Below are 18534 nucleotides of genomic sequence, written 5' to 3'. Positions count from 1 at the left end.
TTTAACACACTGAAATCCCCAGGCAAATCCCTCTCCCTCTCACAAGAAAAACCAAACCCCAAACCCCAACAATTAACCTCTGTCAGACCACCTTCTGCACAATTCCAGTAAATTGCCCCAGTGTCTGTTTATTAACATTGCCTTAAGCACTTTAACTCCATTCTGTTCATCTGGTGGGGACTGTCAGCAGGACTGGAAGCTGGAATCGGTATCTCCCCAGCATATCTCCCTGTCATCTCACTGAGAAGTCAGTGATTGAAATCCCTTCATAAACTGGCACTGGAATATTCAGGCAGGGAGGCTGACATGAGCATGCATTTGGCAGCTCATGGTGAAACTATGGGTTATGCAGACCAGCCTGTGTGGAGCTGCACTCACAGTGTGCTTCTACCTGCCACCCCAGAGAGGGCAACTGAGAGTGTGAGATGCTTGGAATAATGCCTGCTTTCCCTTCTGATCTCTGGTCTTGGCTAAGCTTGCTTTATTTTGAGCAGGCACTTTTAACAGGGAATTACCACATTCAAGCCTTATTCCTCCTTTGCCTCTTAAGCTGATGTGATGAGGTCTGTGGTGACAGGTTGGACTTGATGATCTTTGAGCTCTCTTCCAACCTTGGTGACTATGGAAATGTCAAGGCAGAAATATAGCACTTGAAGGTTGTTTATACTGCAGCTGTGGTCCTGCAACAAGTGAAAACAGACCCAAGTCTCTCAACTTGACTGTGAGGAATGAAGGCTAATTAGGCTGCAAAGGGGGTAAAAACTGTGTTCCCCTACTACAGTCTTGCAGCCAGAGATTTGAGTGCATCTCTGCAGATGTATTCTGCCAGAATCTCTGGATGTGTTCAAATCCCCTAGAGGGTCCAGGAAAAGTGGGACACAAACCTTGAATTTTGGACCACTGATGAGCTTTGACAGCAAGGTAGCTGAGCTGCAAGGTGGTATTGTTGGAGACTGCAGACTGCCTTGTGTGACTGGAACTTTAAAAGCCAAACCCAGATCAGGGGAAATTAAGAAAATTATTAGAATAGAATACAATAAGAATAGAATGCAATAAGAATAGAATAGAACAGAATAGAGTAGAGTAGAGAAGAGAGTAGAGTAGAGTAGAGTAGAGTAGAGTAGAATAGAATAGAATAGAATAGAATAGAATAGAATAGAAGAGACCAGGTTGGAAAAGACCTTTGAGATCATCGAGTCCAACCTATCACCCAACACCATCTAATCAACTAAACCATGGCACTAAGAGCCCCATCCAGTCTCTTCCTAAACACCTCCAGTGATGGTGACTCCACCATCTCCCTGGGCAGCACATTCCAATGGCCAATCTCTCTTTATGGGAAGAATTTCTTCCTGACATCCAGCCTAAACCTCCCCTGGTGCAGCTTAAGACTGTGTCCTCTTATTCTGGTGCTGGCTGCCTGGGAGAAGAGACCAACCCCCACCTGGCTACAACCTCCCTTCAGGGAGTTGTAGAGAGCAAGAAGGTCTCCCCTGAGCCTCCTCTTCTCCAGGCTAAGCAACCCCAGCTCCCTCAGCCTCTCCTCACAGGGCTGTGCTCCAAACCCCTCCCCAGCTTTGTTGCCCTTCTCTGGACACCTTCCAGCAACTCAACATCTTGCCTAAACTGAGGGGCCAGGAACTAGAGCCTGAAGCTGGATGTTAGGAAGAAATTCTTCACAGACGGAATGATTGGCCATTGGAATGTGCTGCCCAGGGAGGTGGTGGAGTCACCATCCCTAGAGGTGTTTAGGAGGAGACTGGATGGGGCACTTGGTGCCATGGTTTAGTTGATTAGATGGTGTTGGATGGTGTTGAAGATCTTTTCCAACCTGGTTAATTCTATTCTATTCTATTCTATTCTATTCTATTCTATTCTATTCTATTCTATTCTATTCTATTCTATTCTATTCTATTCTATTCTATTCCATTCCATTCCATTCCATTCCATTCCATTCCATTCCATTCCATTCCATTCCATTCTATTCTATGCTCTCTTCCAACCTTGGTGACACTGTGATACTGTGAAAATCTCACAGCAACATGCCAGGCTGGAAGCTTGTGTTACAGCCTGCCAGCTGTGCAAAGTAAAGCTGCATGGGTTTGTGGGGATGAATATTTTAAAGTAGTTTCTACAAGTTTCAAGTTTCAAAGGTCTAAATGTAAATATTCATGATCTCCACAGAGTCTATTTTCCACATCAAATTGATCTTGAATATTTTATCATCCAAACCACTAAAATAATTGTGAATGATCTTTCAGAGAATACTTACTGCTTCAACCAGAAGTGGAAAATTTCAACTGCCAGTGCTAGAACACTGAGCACAGAATCATAGAATCAATAAGGTTGGAAAAGACCTCAGAGATCATCAAGTCCAACCTAGCACCCAGCACCTCAGGACTAACTAAACCATGGCACCAAGTGCCACATCCAATCCCTTTTTGAATACCTCCAGCGACAATGACTCCACCACCTCCCTGGGCAGCACATTTCAATGGCCAATCTCTCTTGCTGGGAAGAACTTTCTCCTCACCTCCAGCCTAAACCTCCCCTGGCACAGCTTGAGACTGTGTCCTCTTGTTCTGGTGCCAATTGCCTGGGAGAAGAGCCCAACCCCCTCCTGGCTACAACCTCCCTTCAGGTAGTTGTAGACAGCAAGAAGGTCTCCCCTGAGCCTCCTCTTCTCCAGGCTAAGCAACCCCAGCTCCCTCAGCCTCTCCTCACAGGGCTGTGCTCCAAACCCATCCCCAGCCTTGTTGCCCTTTTCTGGACACACTGAAGTGTCTCAATGTCCTTCCTAAACTGAGGGGCCCAGACTGGACACAGGACTCAAGGTGTGGCCTAACCAGTGCTGAGTCCAGGGGCACAATGACTTCCCTGCTCCTGCTGGCCACACTATTCCTGATGCAGGCCAGGATGCCATTGGCCTTCTTGGCCACCTGGGCACCCTGCTGGCTCACGTTGAGCCAGCTGTCAACCAGTACCCTCAGGTCCCTTTCTGCCTGGCTGCCTTTCAACCACTCTGTCCCCAGCCTGTAGCATTGCATGGGGGTTTTTGTGACCAAAGATGACAAACACCAAAGACTAAGTGAGCAGATACTGTTCTGTAACTGCTGTCTCTGGAAGTGTAGACACCTTAGCTGGCCATATCTCAGCTCTCCTTGGAAATCCCTAGGGATCTGTGCCAGGACATGGCTCGTTCAGCTTCAAAGTACTTCAAGATCACTGTGTAAGATGAAAGTATCATAGAAATCATTTTTCCTTAGGGTTAAACAGCCACTTAGTTCAGCATTGTAGCTATGCTCACTGAATTTTTCATTCAGTAAGCTAAATGATACTCAAAACTAATTGCCTCCTAAATTCTCTGAATTCTCCACTCAACAATTGTGAAAGGAGTTAAATTTGACAGAAGTCCAAATGTTGAGATATTAGAAACTGGTTGAGATCTTTGTGACTGGAGCCCAAGGATCAGTGCTGGGCCCCATGCTCTTTAACATCTTTATTGATGATCTGGATGAGGGCATCGAGTCCATCAGCAGTAAATTTGCTGACAACACCAAGCTGGGGGCAGGAGTTGATCTGCTGGAGAGGCTCTGCAGAGGGACCTTGCCAGGCTGGACAGATGGGCAGAGTCCAACGGCATGAGATTGAACACATCCAAGTGCCAGGTTCTGCACATTGGCCACAGCAACCCCAGGCAGTGCTACAGGCTGGGGTCAGAGTAGCTGGAGAACAGCCAGGCAGAGAGGGACCTGGGGGTACTGGTCGATGGTAGACTGAACATGAGTCTGCCATGTACCCAGGTGGCCAATGGCATCCTGGCCTGCATCAGAAATAGTGTGGCCAGCAGGAGCAGGGAGGTCATTCTGCCCCTGTACACTGCACTGGTTAGGTCACACCTGGAGTGCTGTGTCCAGTTCTGGGCCCCTCAGTTTAGGAAGGAGGTTGAGTTCCTGGAAGGTGTCCAGAGAAGGGCAACAAAGTTGGTGAGGGGTTTGGAACACAGCCCTGTGAGGAGAGGCTGAGGGAGCTGGGGTTGCTTAGCCTGGAGAGGAGGAGGCTGAGGGGAGACCTTCTTGCTGTCTACAACTACCTGAAGGGAGGCTGTAGACAGCTGGAGGTTGGTCTCTTCTCCCAGGCAACCAGTACCAGAACAAGAGGACACAGTCTCAAGCTGTGCCAGGGGAGGTTTAGGCTGGAGGTTAGGAAGAAGTTCTCTACAGAGAGAGTGATTGCCCACTGGAATGGTGGTGGAGTCACCATTACTGGAGGTGTTCAGGAGGAGACTTGCCAGGATGCTTCATTGCATGGTTTAGTTGATTAGGTGGTGTTGGATGACAGGTTGGACCTGATGATCGTGAAGCTCTCTTCCAACCTGGTTTATTCTGTTCTATTCTATTCTGTGCTAAACATACCCATGGCATCAAAGAGTTAAAATTAAACCCATGACTAACTCCTGATAAATCAAACCTAATGAATAATATCTGCTTAACATATCACATCCAGCAGCAGAAAAACTCAGTGTGTCATTGCTAGGTATACCCTGGCAAGGAGAACAGCCAGTGGAAAAAAATAAGGGTGCATTTCTTTCTAGCAGACTGAGTTGAAGAATATTGCAGTGATGACTCTACAGTATCGATAAACAGCCTCAGAGACTGTGGGAGTGGTAGGAATAAAAGCCTGAGACACGCAGTGGAAGAACCAACAGAGGAATAAGCTGACTTTTCACTGCTAACCAGGCAAAGCAGGAGATGCCTAGCGAGATTTTTCACTGGAAAGTGCAAAATGCATCTTGGAAAAGATGGGACTCCCTCTCCAGGTCCAGCCCAAGGTAAGCAATCGCTCTCGCCAGTGCCGGGGAATGCATGCTGCGGCTCCCACCCGCTCCCCGAGGAAGCACACGCAGAGATGTGTGGAGAGCTTTCCCTTTCCTGCTCCAAGCTGCAAATGTTTAGAGGGGGAAACCTTTTCTTAAGAGGCGACAGAAAGCAAGCCTGAAAGCACAGGTTCACGGAGAGAAGACGGCCATTTGAATCAAGTGTGCTCTGCCGATGTTTCCCCCCTCCCCATATCCAAGTGTTGCTAAGCTATAACGTTATGTGATGTTCAAAGCTATCTGTAGGCACACTAACCCTTTGTTCTGCAGGGCAGCTGAGTCGTTTCTGTAGAGAAAAGAACAAACTGCTGCCAGATAGCCTTAGCATCACCAATTTGAGCAGTAATCTTCTCTCTCAAACAGTTTCTTTCCTGTGCCAAAAAAAAAGTGAAACCTAATCAGGCTGCAGCCGTTCTGTCGGTGTGGATACTCCCGTTGACTGCAAATGGAAGCTTTCCCCACAAACTCAAAGGCAGCCAAATCAACAAGTCCCTCAGTATCACTTCCAGAGTATCTTCTGTGCAAACATCTCACCACTGCACACGTGTTCGATAGATGAGGCATCGGTACGTGCACACGCGCCGCAGACAAAGACAGGGAGAGCCTTTCCTTTCAGTGTTGTCCTGCTGCATGCATCAGGGGCTTGTAACTGACACCCCCACCCCCCCCCAAAAAAAACCCGTGCAAAGATGCTTTGTGAAGATTGAGATTCTTGAAACACAGATGAAGCTGCCCGCTTAACACCGTGAGCACTGAACGTGCTTTGGCCAGCCGACGCTACAAAACGCGCCCCAAAGCATTAAAACCAGGCTCCTACTTGGAGTCACAGGGCGCATTTCTGTGAGCAGCCCCCAAGAACTATGCCAACTTCTCACACCGCAAGAAAAAGACCAACAGCTGCTCTGCCCTTCTTCCCTGATACAGTTAAATGCAAATCCTGCTTCACAGTCATACTCCTGCTATCGCCCTGCATGCACAGCTGACACGCCACCTACTGCAAACCCGAGCCGACAGTCGGAGCAATGCTCGCAGCGTTTCCATTCCAGCACCGCGCTGGAGCTCTAGAGAGGGGCTTTTTCCCAAATTAAAACCAACCAACCAACCAGCCACCAAGCCAGAATCGACCTCTCCGCCAGCTGACAAGCACAAAGCAAGCTAGCTGGCCTCTCCTTCTAGGCTTTGATGATGGAGAAAAAAATAAGCAGAAGGGAAAACGAATGCGACGAAAAACAGAGCAACTCCGACGGCCCCGAGCAAGACAAGGACTACAAAACAACCCTGGTTACTCTGAACGTTGGTGGCTACCTGTACATCACACAGAAACAGACACTCACCAAGTACCCAGATTCCTTTCTGGAAGGGATCATAAATGGCAAAATAATGTGCCCATGTGATGCAGACGGTCATTACTTCATAGACAGAGACGGACTCCTGTTCAGACACATTCTCAACTTCCTGCGAAATGGAGAACTTCTTCTACCAGAAGGGTTTCGAGAAAATCAACTTCTGGCCCAAGAAGCAGATTTTTTCCAGCTCAAGGTGCTCTCAGATGCAGTGAAATCAAGGTGGGAGAAGGAGCAGCTGGCGTCTCGAGAGACCACTTTCCTGGAGATAACCGACAGCCACGACCGCTCCCAAGGACTTAGAATCTTTTGTAACGCGCCCGATTTCATCGCCAAAATAAAAGCCAGGATTGTGCTGGTGTCCAAAAGCAGGCTGGATGGATTTCCAGAGGAGTTTTCTGTGTCCTCAAATATTATCCAGTTCAAGTACTTCATAAAGTCTGAAAACGGCACCCGGCTGGTCCTGAAGGAGGACAACACCTTTGTCTGCACCCTGGAAACTCTGAAGTTTGAGGCTATCATGACGGCTCTAAAGTGTGGGTTTAGGCTGCTGACCAGCCTGGATTGCTCAAAGGGGTCGATTGTTCACAGTGATGCGCTGCATTTTATCAAGTAATCACAGGAAGGCAGAGGAAATGAGCATGCAGCCAGTAAGCCTTGACCTGCAGCCTCCTGGCACCACGTTACCTAAACTAGCCTTGTACCACCGAGCCCGGCTGCCAACCGACTGATGTGAGCTAATGGTATGTAAATCTCATCATCACATCCAGCTCTGGCTTACCTTAAGCTGAATAGGAACAAAATTCTATTGCCTGAATTGAATCACAAAAAAACCCAAAATGATCTGCTCAGCATTGTGAGGCCACAGGTTGAATGTTTTGATGCTATTTGTGATAGATGTTTTCTCCGTGCTGGCTGAATTTTTTTGTCGCGTCCTTGTATGACTAACGTGCGCGCACACACACACACACACACCACGCTGCTCTGAGGAGCAGCAGGGAGAGTACTTCCTCCTCACAGGCAAGCTTAGAATTTTGTGTTTTGCTCACAAAAAGCTCCAGACTGGATTTTACCTGGAATAAATGACTGTGAACGGTGTGACGGTGTTTATGCCAATCTATTGTGTTGAATTTGGAGGAGGCAAACCCGGCACATCGGCTCGATTCGAAATGATGCCTCAACTGACTTCACACACCCAACCTGTAACTGTGTTACTACATTAATGGCAATTGCCAAAAAATGTGTAAACCAAGCCAGTAATGCTGGGGAAGGGTGGGGGGGTGGGGAGGGGGGGGTTACTTTTGTTATGGGAAACGAGTTGATTCTGCACAGAATGTTGGATTTTCTAATTGCAGATACATAGCAAAGGCTTAATAAAAATGTTTCACAGAGTTTTGGGTAAGAGGGCATCCAGTAATGACATCCCACAGCGGCAAAGCCACTACTTCCTACTCATCATTTGTGCTTGCAAGGACAGGGAATTAACAGAGCCTTTACTATGCACAGTGGCTTACTAAAAGCAACTTGTACTAGCGGTTTGGAACAGAACACCTGCTGGCACTTAAGGTGCATCACTCTAATACCCTCTTCCCCCTCACCTTCACTAGTTATCAAATCTTAGTATCATAGGATCATAGTAGCAGCCAGGGTTGGAAGGGACCACAAGGATCAGCCAGTTCCAACCCCCCTGCCATGGGCAGGGACACCCCACACTAGATCAGCCTGGCCACAGCCTCATCCAGCCTGGGCTTAAACACCTCAAGGGACGGGGCCTCAACCACCTCCCTGGACAACCCGTTCCAGGGCTTCACCACTCTCATGGGGAAGAACTTCTTCCTCACATCCAGCACATTTATGTGTTAAAGCTTTAGAATCATATAGAACCATAGAATCAACAAGGTTGGAAAAGACCTCAAAGATCACCAAGTCCAACCTGTCATCCAAGACCTCATGCCTACTAGACCATGGCACCAAGTGCCACGTCCAGTCCCCTCTTGAACACCTTTAATTGCTTCAAGGAACAACAGAAACTAATGTAACCATGAGCACTGCAGATCAGTCACTTCACAAAAGCACACTGAAAAATCATCATCAAATGCAAAGAGAAACTGTACTAACTCTTAAGTTTAAGCCTTGTCCATCATGGCCACAGCAACCCCATGCAGAGCTACAGGCTGGGGTCAGAGTGGCTGGAGAGCTGCCAAACAGAGAGGGACCTGGGGGTGCTGATTGACAGCTGCCTAAACATGAGCCAGCGGTGTGCCCAGGTGGCCAAGAAGGCCAATGGCATCCTGGCCTGCATTAGGAATAGTGTGGCCAGCAGGAGCAGGGAAGTCATTGTGCTCCTGGACTCAGCACTGGTTAGGCCACACCTTGAGTCCTGTGTCCATTTCTGGGACCCTCAGTTTGAGAAGGACATTGAGACACTTGAACGTGTCCAGAGAAGGGCAACAAGGCTGGGGAGAGGCCTTGAGCACAGCCCTGTGAGGAGAGGCTGAGGGAGCTGGGGTTGTGTAGCCTGGAGAAGAGGAGGCTCAGGGGAGACCTCATTGCTCTCTACAACTACCTGAAAGGTGGTTGTAGCCAGGTGGGGGTTGGTCTCTTCTCCCAGGCAACCAGCACCAGAACAAGAGGACACAGTCTCAAGCTGCACCAGGGGAAGTTTAGGCTGGAGGTGAGGAGAAAGTTCTTCACTGAGAGAGTTGTTAACCACTGGAATGTGCTGCCCAGGGAGGTGGTGGAGTCACCATCCCTGGAGGTGTTGAAGAGGGGATTGGATGTGGCACTTGGTGCCATGGTTTAGTCATGAGGTCTGTGGTGACAGGTTGGACTTGATCTTCTGAGGTCTTTTCCAACCTTGGTGATACTGTGATACTGTGATTGAACCCAACCACCATATATTTAGCTCATATATACCCAAAATTCAAGCAAAATGCTAGCAAGGAGGAATAAATCCCAAACCCCACTAACAAGAAACCAATCAAGTAGTTTCTCAACTCTCCAAAAACATCCATATTGCAGAGAAAAAACAATGTAAGTGACAGGAGTGTCAGCAAAATGCAGTACAATCCATACCAGAAGTGAGGAAAAGAGCTAACACAAGACAAGCTGAGAACAGGTTTTTTCCCTGGATTTTAGAAGGAAGAAATCCATCTCATGCATAGTCACTTGGAATGCAAATGCAAGGTACACTTACCCTTCTATTTCGCTGGTGACTTACAATAGGTGTTAAGCAGGTGCCTCACCAGACATGCATTGAGAGAGGGACTCTGCATCCCCAGAGCAGGCAGCAGTAACAGAAGCCTCAGAGATGCACTGAGAGAGGGACTCTGCATCCCCAGAGCAGGCAGCAGTAACTGAAGCATCAGAGATGCACTGAGAGAGGGACTCTGCATCCCCAGAGCAGGCAGCAGTGACTGAAGCACCAGAGATGCACTGAGAGAGGGACTCTGCATCCCCAGAGCAGGCAGCAGTAACTGAAGCACCAGAGATGCACTGAGAGAGGGACTCTGCATCCCCAGAGCAGGCAGCAGTAACAGAAGCCTCAGAGATGCACTGAGAGAGGGACTTTGCATGTCCAGAGCAGGCAGCAGTAACTGAAGCACCAGAGATGCACTGAGAGAGGGACTCTGCATCCCCAGAGCAGGCAGCAGTAACAGAAGCCTCAGAGATGCACTGAGAGAGGGACTCTGCATCCCCAGAGCAGGCAGCAGTAACAGGAGCCTCAGAGATGCACTGAGAGAGGGACTTTGCATGTCCAGAGCAGGCAGCAGTAACTGAAGCATCAGAGATGCACTACAGAATGAACCTACTCTCTAAAAGCTAGGATCATAAAGGATGTGCTATGAGGACAGACTGAAGGAGTTGGGGCTGTTCAGTCTGGAGAAGAGAAGGCTCCCAGGTGACCTCATTGTGGCCTTCCAGAATCTGAAGGGGACCTACAAGAAGGCTGGGGAGGGACTGCTCAGGCTCTCAGGCAGTGATAGGACTAGGGGGAATGGAATAAAGCTGGAGGTGGGGAGATTCAGGCTGGAGGTGAGGAGGAAGTTCTTCCCCATGAGAGTGGTGGAGCCCTGGAATGGGTTGTCCAGGGAGGTGGTTGAGGCCCTGTCCCTGGAGGTGTTTAAGCCCAGGCTGGATGAGGCTCTGGCCAGGCTGATATAGTGTGGGGTGTCCCTGCCCATGGCAGGGGGGTTGGAACTAGATGATCCTTGTGGTGCCTTCCAACCCTGACTGATACTATGATACTATGTGGTTCCAAGTGGACCTTTTCCAAACTGAACTGTCAGGAGATCAGACCACTCTACATTTTAGGCATAGCAGGGGATGAACTGGTCACATATCCCCAAAACTCACTCTGAGTTTGTCCAATTGCATTAACTATCTACAGACAAAAGACTCAGAATCACAGAATCACCAAGGTTGGACTCATAGTAAAATGCAGTTCTTTACATATGGGTCAATCTCCCTCCTTTCCTTCACAAGGTATTATCAAATGGGCACCTTCCACAAACTCCTCAGAGTTTGCATGTGTAAGACTGCTCTGAAAAGTAGCCATGAAACCTCCCCTAACAGAACCCCAAAATCCTGCTCATCCTCTAGGACATGAACAAGCAAACACCATCACACAGAACCCTTCCATGCAAAACCCTCTGTGGCCACAAATCTCCCAATGTGCAAGTGACAACCCAGTCTGAGAAAGCTCCACAACAAATCCACATGTTTTGAAGAAGCATGCTCTAGGTGCTGTCATATCCACAGCCTGCAGAAGCACAAAGCCTGGAACAAGCTGTTGCTCCTAGGATGTCAAAGCATCCATTTGCACTGAAACACTCTTAAAGACTCCACAGGTAATAGAAGTTGGACTGACATTTAAAATGGCACTGCAGCCTAAAAGAAACATAACAACCACAAAACAGTATATAGAATGGAGTAGAATAGAACAGAATAGAGTGGAATGGAATGGAATGGAATGGAATGGAATGGAATAGAATAGAATAGAATAGAATAGAATAGAATAGAATAGAATAGAATAGAATAGAATAGAATAGAATAGAATAGAATAGAATAGAATAGAATAGAATAAACCAGGTTGGAAAAGACCTTTGAGATCATCAAGTCCAACCTATCACCCAACACCATCTCATCAACTAAACCATGGCACCAAGCACCCCATCCAGTCTCTTCCTAAACACTTCCAGTGATGGTGACTCCACCACCTCCCTGGGCAGCACATCCCAATGGCCAATCTCTCTTTCTCTGAAGAATTTCTTCCTAACATCCAGCCTAAACCTCCCCTGGCACAGCTTGAGACTGTGTCCTCTTGTTCTGGTGCTAGTTGCCTGGGAGAAGAGACCAACCCCCACCTGCCTACAACCTCCCTTCAGGGAGTTGCAGACAGCAAGAAGGTCTCCCCTGAGCCTCCTCTTCTCCAGGCTAAGCAACCCCAGCTCCCTCAGCCTCTCCTCACAGGGCTGTGCTCCAGAACTCTCCCCAGCCTTGTTGCCCTTCTCTGGACACATTCAAGTGTCTCAATGTCCTTCTTAAATTTGATGGGTTTGCATCTATTACAGAATATACTTTTGGAACACAAACTATTCACAAGCTGATAATCACAGGTAAAAGTCAAACCAAACTATTCTATGAATGTGTGTATATATATATATATATATATATATATATGAATATACCTATTCTTTAAAGATTTACTGGAAAGCTTTTATTTGCCAGGCCTTTGGTTCATAGAATCATAGAAGCAATAAGGTTGGAAAAGACCTCAGAGATCATCAAGTCCAACCTAGCACCCAACACCTCAGGACTAACTAAACCATGGCACCAAGTGCCACATCCAATCCCCTCTTGGACACCTCCAGGGATGGTGACTCCACCTGAGCAGCACATTCCAGTGGCTAACAACTCTCTCTGTGAAGAACTTTCTCCTCACTTCTAGCCTAAACTTCCCCTGGTGCAGCTTGAGACTGTGTCCTCTTGTTCTGGTGCTGGCTGCCTGGGAGAAGAGACCAACCCCCACCTGGCTACAACCTCCCTTCAGGTCATTGTAGACAGCAGTAAGGTTTTCCATGACCCTCCTCTTCAAATTGGCTACTTCCCTCTTAGGAAAGAGTAAACCTATATTGAAGAAAGAGCATTTGAAACTCTGTTTTAGAGTGAAAAATTTACATCTCTAATCATTAGTAAAATTAAAGTAGTGGTTTGGGGTTTAAAAAAGAATTCAGACTCAAGGTAGGTTAAGCACTTTCCACTGTATTTATTTTTTACTTGTGTGTACATAACACTGACAACCATGGCAGACATGAAAAGTCATCCACTGCAACACTAACTTCAGTCTGGTCATCTTTTGCCATGTTCAAGAGTACTCATGCATTCCTGTAAGTGGCAGGGCTTGACATCTTTCCATGCCATCCCTGATCAAGGGCATGTCACTCAGCTGCTTGATTCACACAGCAGCAACAGAAGGAAGAGGAGGATGACAAAACCATTCTCTTCCCTGTTCCACTGAACAAATCCACTGCATCATCTACTATCAAGATTAGAATAGAATAGAATAGAATTGGAATGGAATGGAATGGAATGGAATGGAATGGAATGGAATGGAATGGAATAGAATAGAATAGAATAGAATAGAATAGAATAGAATAGAATAGAATAGAATAGAATAGAATTGGAATGGAATGGAATGGAATGGAATGGAATGGAATGGAATGGAATGGAATAGAATAGAATAGAATAGAATAGAATAGAATAGAATAGAATAGAATAGAATAGAATAGAATTGGAATGGAATGGAATGGAATGGAATGGAATGGAATGGAATGGAATGGAATAGAATAGAATAGAATAGAATAGAATAGAATAGAATAGAATAGAATAGAATAGAATAGAATAGAATAGAATAGAATAGACCAAGTTGGAAAAGACCTTTGAGATCATTGAGTCCAACCTCCCTCCCAACACCACCTAATCAACTAAACCATGGCACCAAGCACCCCACCAAGTCTCTTCCTAAACAGCTCCAGTGCTGGTGACTCCACCACCTCCCTGGGCAGCACATTCCAGTGGCCAATCACTCCCTCTGGGAAGAATTTCTTCCTAACACCCAGCCTAGACCTCCCTTGGTATGGCCTGAGACTGTGACCTCTTGTTCTGGTGCTGGCTGCCTGGGAGAAGAGACCAACCCCCCACCTCGCTGCAACCTCCCTTCCTCCAGGCAGTTGTAGAGAGCAAGAAGGTCTCCCCTCAGCCTCTCCTCACAGGGCTGTGCTCCAAACCCCTCCCCAGCTTTGTTGCCCTTCTCTGGACACCTTCTAGCAACTCAACATCTTCCCTAAACTGAGGGGCCCAGAAGTGGACACAGGACTCAAGGTGTGGCCTAACCAGTGCTAAGTCCAGGGGCACAATGACTTCCCTGCTCCTGCTGGCCACACTGTTCCTGATGCAGGCCAGGATACCATTGGCCTTCTTGGCCACCTGGGCACACTGCTGGCTCATGCTAAGCCTACTATCAACCAGCACCCCCAGGTCCCTTTCTGCCTGGCTGCTCTCCAGCCACTCTGACCCCAGCCTGTAGCACTGCTTGGGCTTGTTGAGGCCAATGTGTAGAACCTGGCACTTGGACTGTGCCCATCTGTCCAGCCTGTCAAGGTCCCTCTGCAGAGCTCTCCTACCCTCTAACAGATCAACACCTGCCCCCAGCTGGGTGTCATCTGCAAAAGAAGGACCAAGCAGAAGAAGGAGAGGCAAGCAAACACTACAATGTAATAATGGCAGTGCCTCATCCATAAATTTGTCTGCATAAAAGTGTTGTGTTGCCCTAATTCTCTTGACTCATGAATGAGGATCGAGGATGAAGGGGACAAGGCAACTTAGGTCTATGACAAAACAAATACCATTTTCTTAGGCTAGGATTATTTCATCCTTGCTAGATCACCATTGCCTACCCCTAATTCTGTCTTCTGTCCTGCAACACAAGGCAGAAATCCTTAGCCTGACAGGAAAACAACTGCCCCTTGAAAAACCCCTGAAGGTACTTCCATTTAGAGAGGTAAGCTTGCATAATTTCCCAGGCTTAAAGAAAAGCAATCCATAAGGCAGGAGGCATTTCATGACCAGAAAATTAACATCAGGGGATTTAATTGCCTCTGAAATTGGCATTCTGTAAGTCCCATGTAGCACTACATCACACAGAACGGTGTCTCCAAACACTGCCGACACAAATCATCACCATCGCTCACAACAAAATGTCAGAAAAGAAGCAGCATGGCAAGGGCTGGGGAAGGTAGGAGGGAGATGCATGATGACACCTGAGGAACATGGATGAGCAAGCACTCAGAAAAAGAAAGCTCAGTTGCCTTTCTATCTGAAAGCAGTCACACAATCTCCTGCAGGACTAGACAGTTGACTCCTTCTCCTAAAAATGTCTGCTGTAGGAGTACCACACACAGCTAAAGCTACAGCCTCCCAAAAAGCTCTTTCTGTCTCTGCTGGGAACAGTTTAACAGCATGGGCATTATCATTTAACACTGTGTTTGAGCTCCTTCAGCTTGAGAAAATGATAGAGTTCTGTGGCTTTAGGAGTAAAGATGTTCACCTTGAGTCCTGTGTCCAGTTCTGGGCCCCTCAGTTTAGGGAAGATGTTGAGTTGCTGAAAGGTGTCCAGAGAAGGGCAACAAAGCTGGGGAGGGGTTTGGAGCACAGCCCTGTGAGGAGAGGCTGAGGGAGCTGGGGTTGCTTAGCCTGGAGAAGAGGAGGCTCAGGGGAGACCTTCTTGCTCTCTCCAACTCCCTGAAGGGAGGTTGTAGCCAGGTGGGGGTTGGTCTCTTCTCCCAGGCAACCAGCACCAGAACAAGAGGACACAGTCTCAAGCTGCACCAGGGAAGGTTTAGGATGGAGGTGAGGAGAAAGTTCTTCCCAGAAAGAAACACTGGCCATTGGAATGTGCTGCCCAGGGAGGTGGTGGAGTCACCATCCCTGGAGGTGTTTAGGAAGAGCCTGGATGAGGCACTTGGTGCCATGGTCTAGTTGATTAGATGGTGTTGGGTGATAAGTTGGACTCGATGATCTCAAAGCTCTTTTCCAACCTGGTCTATTCTATTCTATTCTATTCTATTCTATTCTATTCTATTCTATTCTATTCTATCCTATCCCTATTCCTATTCCTATCCCTATTCCTATTCCTATTCCTATTTTACTGCCTTAATCATAGAATAGAATAGGAAGAGAAGAGAAAGAAGAGAAGAGAAAGAAGAGAAGAGAAGAGAAGAGAAGAGAAGAGAAGAGAAGAGAAGAGAAGAGAAGAGAAGAGAAGAGAAGAGAAGAGAAGAGAAGAGAAGAGAAGAGAAGAGAAGAGAAGAGAAGAGAAGAGAAGAGAAGAGAAGAGAAGAGAAGAGAAGAGAAGAGAAGAGAAGAGAAGAGAAGAGAAGAGAAGAGAAGAGGAGAGAAGAGGAGAGGAGAGAAGAGGAGAGAAGAGGAGAGGAGAGGAGAGGAGAGGAGAGGAGAGGAATAGCATAGAATGGAATAGCGTAGACTAGGATAGGGTAGGATAGGATGGGATGGGATGGGATGGGATGGGATGGGATGGGATGGGATGGGATGGGATGGGATGGGATGGGATGGGATGGGATAGAATAGCATAGAATAGCATAGAATAGCATAGCATAGCATAGCATAGCATAGCATAGCATAGCATAGCATAGAATAGAATAGAATAGAATAGAATAGAATAGAATAGAATAGAATAGAATTAACCAGGTTGGAAGAGACCTTTGAAATCATCAAGACCAAGCCATCATCCAGCACCATCTGCAACACCTGAGCACTAGGAGGTGAAGAGGAGTGCTGAAGGTCTTTGCCAGGGACCATGCCCTGCGGACTCTGCAGTTATGGAGAAGGCACAGACGCCGACACAGTGCAACACCAAGGCTGTACAGTGCAAGTAATGCCTAATTATCCTGAAATTACCAAATGAAAGCAATTTTGGCTTTTCAGCTGTCAGGGTTTCAGAGGGACAATTTTCTTGTTTTGCAGCAGCAGGTCAGAGGAAAGGATTCAGTTTTTTCCAAGAGTTTGTTAACAGAAAACCTTGACCTACAAATCTGCTGCTGCAGCTCCAAGGCAAGCTGCTTGTTATCTCAAACAGAAGCTCTTGATGTGGTACTGCAGTGAAGAGATGAAGAGAAAGAGCAGGTCAGAGGTGGGTACAGACTCTCTCAATTAGGGAGAAAGAATTAAGCAAACAAACTCGCACCCAACAGGCTAAGCATCAAAAAACACAAACAGAACAAGCAACTGGAGCACCAAACCCAGTCAGTTATTGCCTCTCTACTACTGAAATAAAGCCTTTGGCAAGTGGTAGGCATGAAGCAGTGTATTTTCTCACTGCTGAAACTGGTAGTCTCGGGGGGGGGACAAATTAAAGGTCCTGCAAACCAGGCTGCCAAGAATCAGCTAAACAGGGGAAAAGGCACTGCTAGATTAGGGGTCTGATCAATACTAACTGTGTCTGAGGTCTGCACCATTGCCAGGTCTGGTGATATGTCCAACTTGTTTCCTAAAATGAACAGCAAATAGTGCTCTTTTCCAGCAGAGCAGGAATCTAACATGCAGGCTGGTTTATGCCTTCACATGTGATGATAGCAGCCCAACCCTGCAAGACTTTTCTGCCATGCACAGATGAGGATTTCAGGGTTTGCTCCCTGGAGTACAGTGCAGAGATCCCAAAGACAACCTGCATGAGTAAGACAATATGCTGCAGCACAGTTACATGGTGTTCCTGAGCCTGTATCACCACAGCTGTTGGCAAGATGTGGGAGCTGGAAGAGCCTTATAGCTCAGAAAGAGCATCTAATGAGCTCTGCTAGACTGTTTCCAGACTCAACCACACAGAAAGGTCTGTGCTGCAGCCTCCAGCGTTCTCACAGTTAGCAAAAGCAGAGGTGAATGCCTACATGAAACCTTAGTAGAGCTGCTCTTGCCTTTGCTTTCATTGCCTTTCCCCTCAAAAGTTACTTCCATGGTTAGAAAGAAAAACCTTCAATTAGCCCTGATGCAAGCTGTATTAACTGGGGGAGTGGAGGTGTGGTGGAACACAAGGATGTAATGGGCTGGAAACCAGAGCCTGAGAGCAATAGTACAGGACCAGACTACAGTCTCAAGTTGCACCAGGGGAGGTTTAGGCTGGAGGTTAGGAAGAAATTCTTCATAGAAAGAGAGATTGGCCATTGGAATGTGCTGCCCAGGGAGGTGGTGGAGTCACTGCCCCTGGAGGTATTCAAGAGGGGACTGTATGAGGCACTTGGTGCCATGGTTTAGTTGATTAGATGCTGTTGGGTGATAGGTTGGACTGGATGATCTCAAAGGTCTTTTCCAACCTGGTTAATTCTATTCTATTCCATTCTAAAGGTCTGCTTTGCCCAGGGTTGTGACTCCAGCAAGGGGGCCAAAAGCACATTTACTAAGGAGCCTAAAGACAGAGGAGCCATGTGTGCTTCTCCTACTGGGTATGCACCCCAGTGTCCACCAGGCTTTTGTGGCATGGGGTCTCTTAAATCATAGAACCATGGAATCAATAAGGTTGGAAAAGACCTCAGAGATCATCAAGTCCAACTTATCACCCAGCACCTCAGGACTAACTAAACCATGGCTTCAAGTGCCATGTCCAATCCCCTCTTGAACACCTCCAGTGACGGTGACTCCACCACCTCCTTGGGCAGCACATTCCAATGGCCAATCACTTTCTGTGAAGGACTTTCTCCTCACCTTGAGCTTAAACCTCCCCTGGCACAGCTTGAGACTGTGTCCTCTTGTTCTGGTGCTGGTTGCTAGAGAGAAGAGACAAACCCCTTCCTGGCTACAACCTCCCTTCAGTGAGTTGTAGACAGCAAGAAGGTCTCCCCTGAGCCTCCTCCAGGCTAAGCAACCCCAGCTCCCTCAGCCTCTCCTCACAGGGCTGTGCTCCAGACCTCTCCCCAGCCTTGTTGCCCTTCTCTGCACACATTCAAGTGTCTCAATATCCTTAAACTGAGGGGCCCAGAACTGGACACAGGACTCAAGGTGTGGCCTAACCAGTGCTGAGTCCAGGGGCACAATGACTTCCCTGCTCCTGCTGGCCACACTGTTCCTGATGCAGGCCAGGATGCCACTGGCCTTCTTGGCCACCTGGGCACACTGCTGGCTCATGTTAAGTTCTAAATCAGATGTCCTCTCAATCTTGGTACCTTTTGATGGATTTTCTTTCACATATCTCTGTGGTCTCCTCTAAGGTCATGTAAGCCTTTAGCAAATACCATCTTCACATTC

The 18534-nt window shown here is 47.4% G+C and overlaps 2 protein-coding genes across 2 annotated transcripts in view; one reads left to right on the top strand and one right to left on the bottom strand.

The window, feature by feature from the left end:
- GTF2F2 (general transcription factor IIF subunit 2) overlaps window positions 1-18534 on the bottom strand; it is a 115208-nt gene that overhangs the window by 64947 nt on the left and 31727 nt on the right. The window lies entirely within an intron of this gene.
- On the top strand, window positions 5716-7045 carry KCTD4 (potassium channel tetramerization domain containing 4). The gene has a single exon (XM_009907701.2). It carries the CDS (start codon window positions 6059-6061, stop codon window positions 6833-6835), a length of 777 nt encoding a protein of 258 aa, XP_009906003.1. The 5' UTR covers window positions 5716-6058; the 3' UTR covers window positions 6836-7045.

Source organism: Dryobates pubescens, chromosome 7 (assembly GCF_014839835.1).
Source record: "Dryobates pubescens isolate bDryPub1 chromosome 7, bDryPub1.pri, whole genome shotgun sequence".
Taxonomy (NCBI): Eukaryota; Metazoa; Chordata; class Aves; order Piciformes; family Picidae; genus Dryobates; species Dryobates pubescens.
The sequence above is the reverse complement of the archived record's forward strand: the minus strand, read 5'-3'. Positions and strand labels throughout refer to the sequence as shown.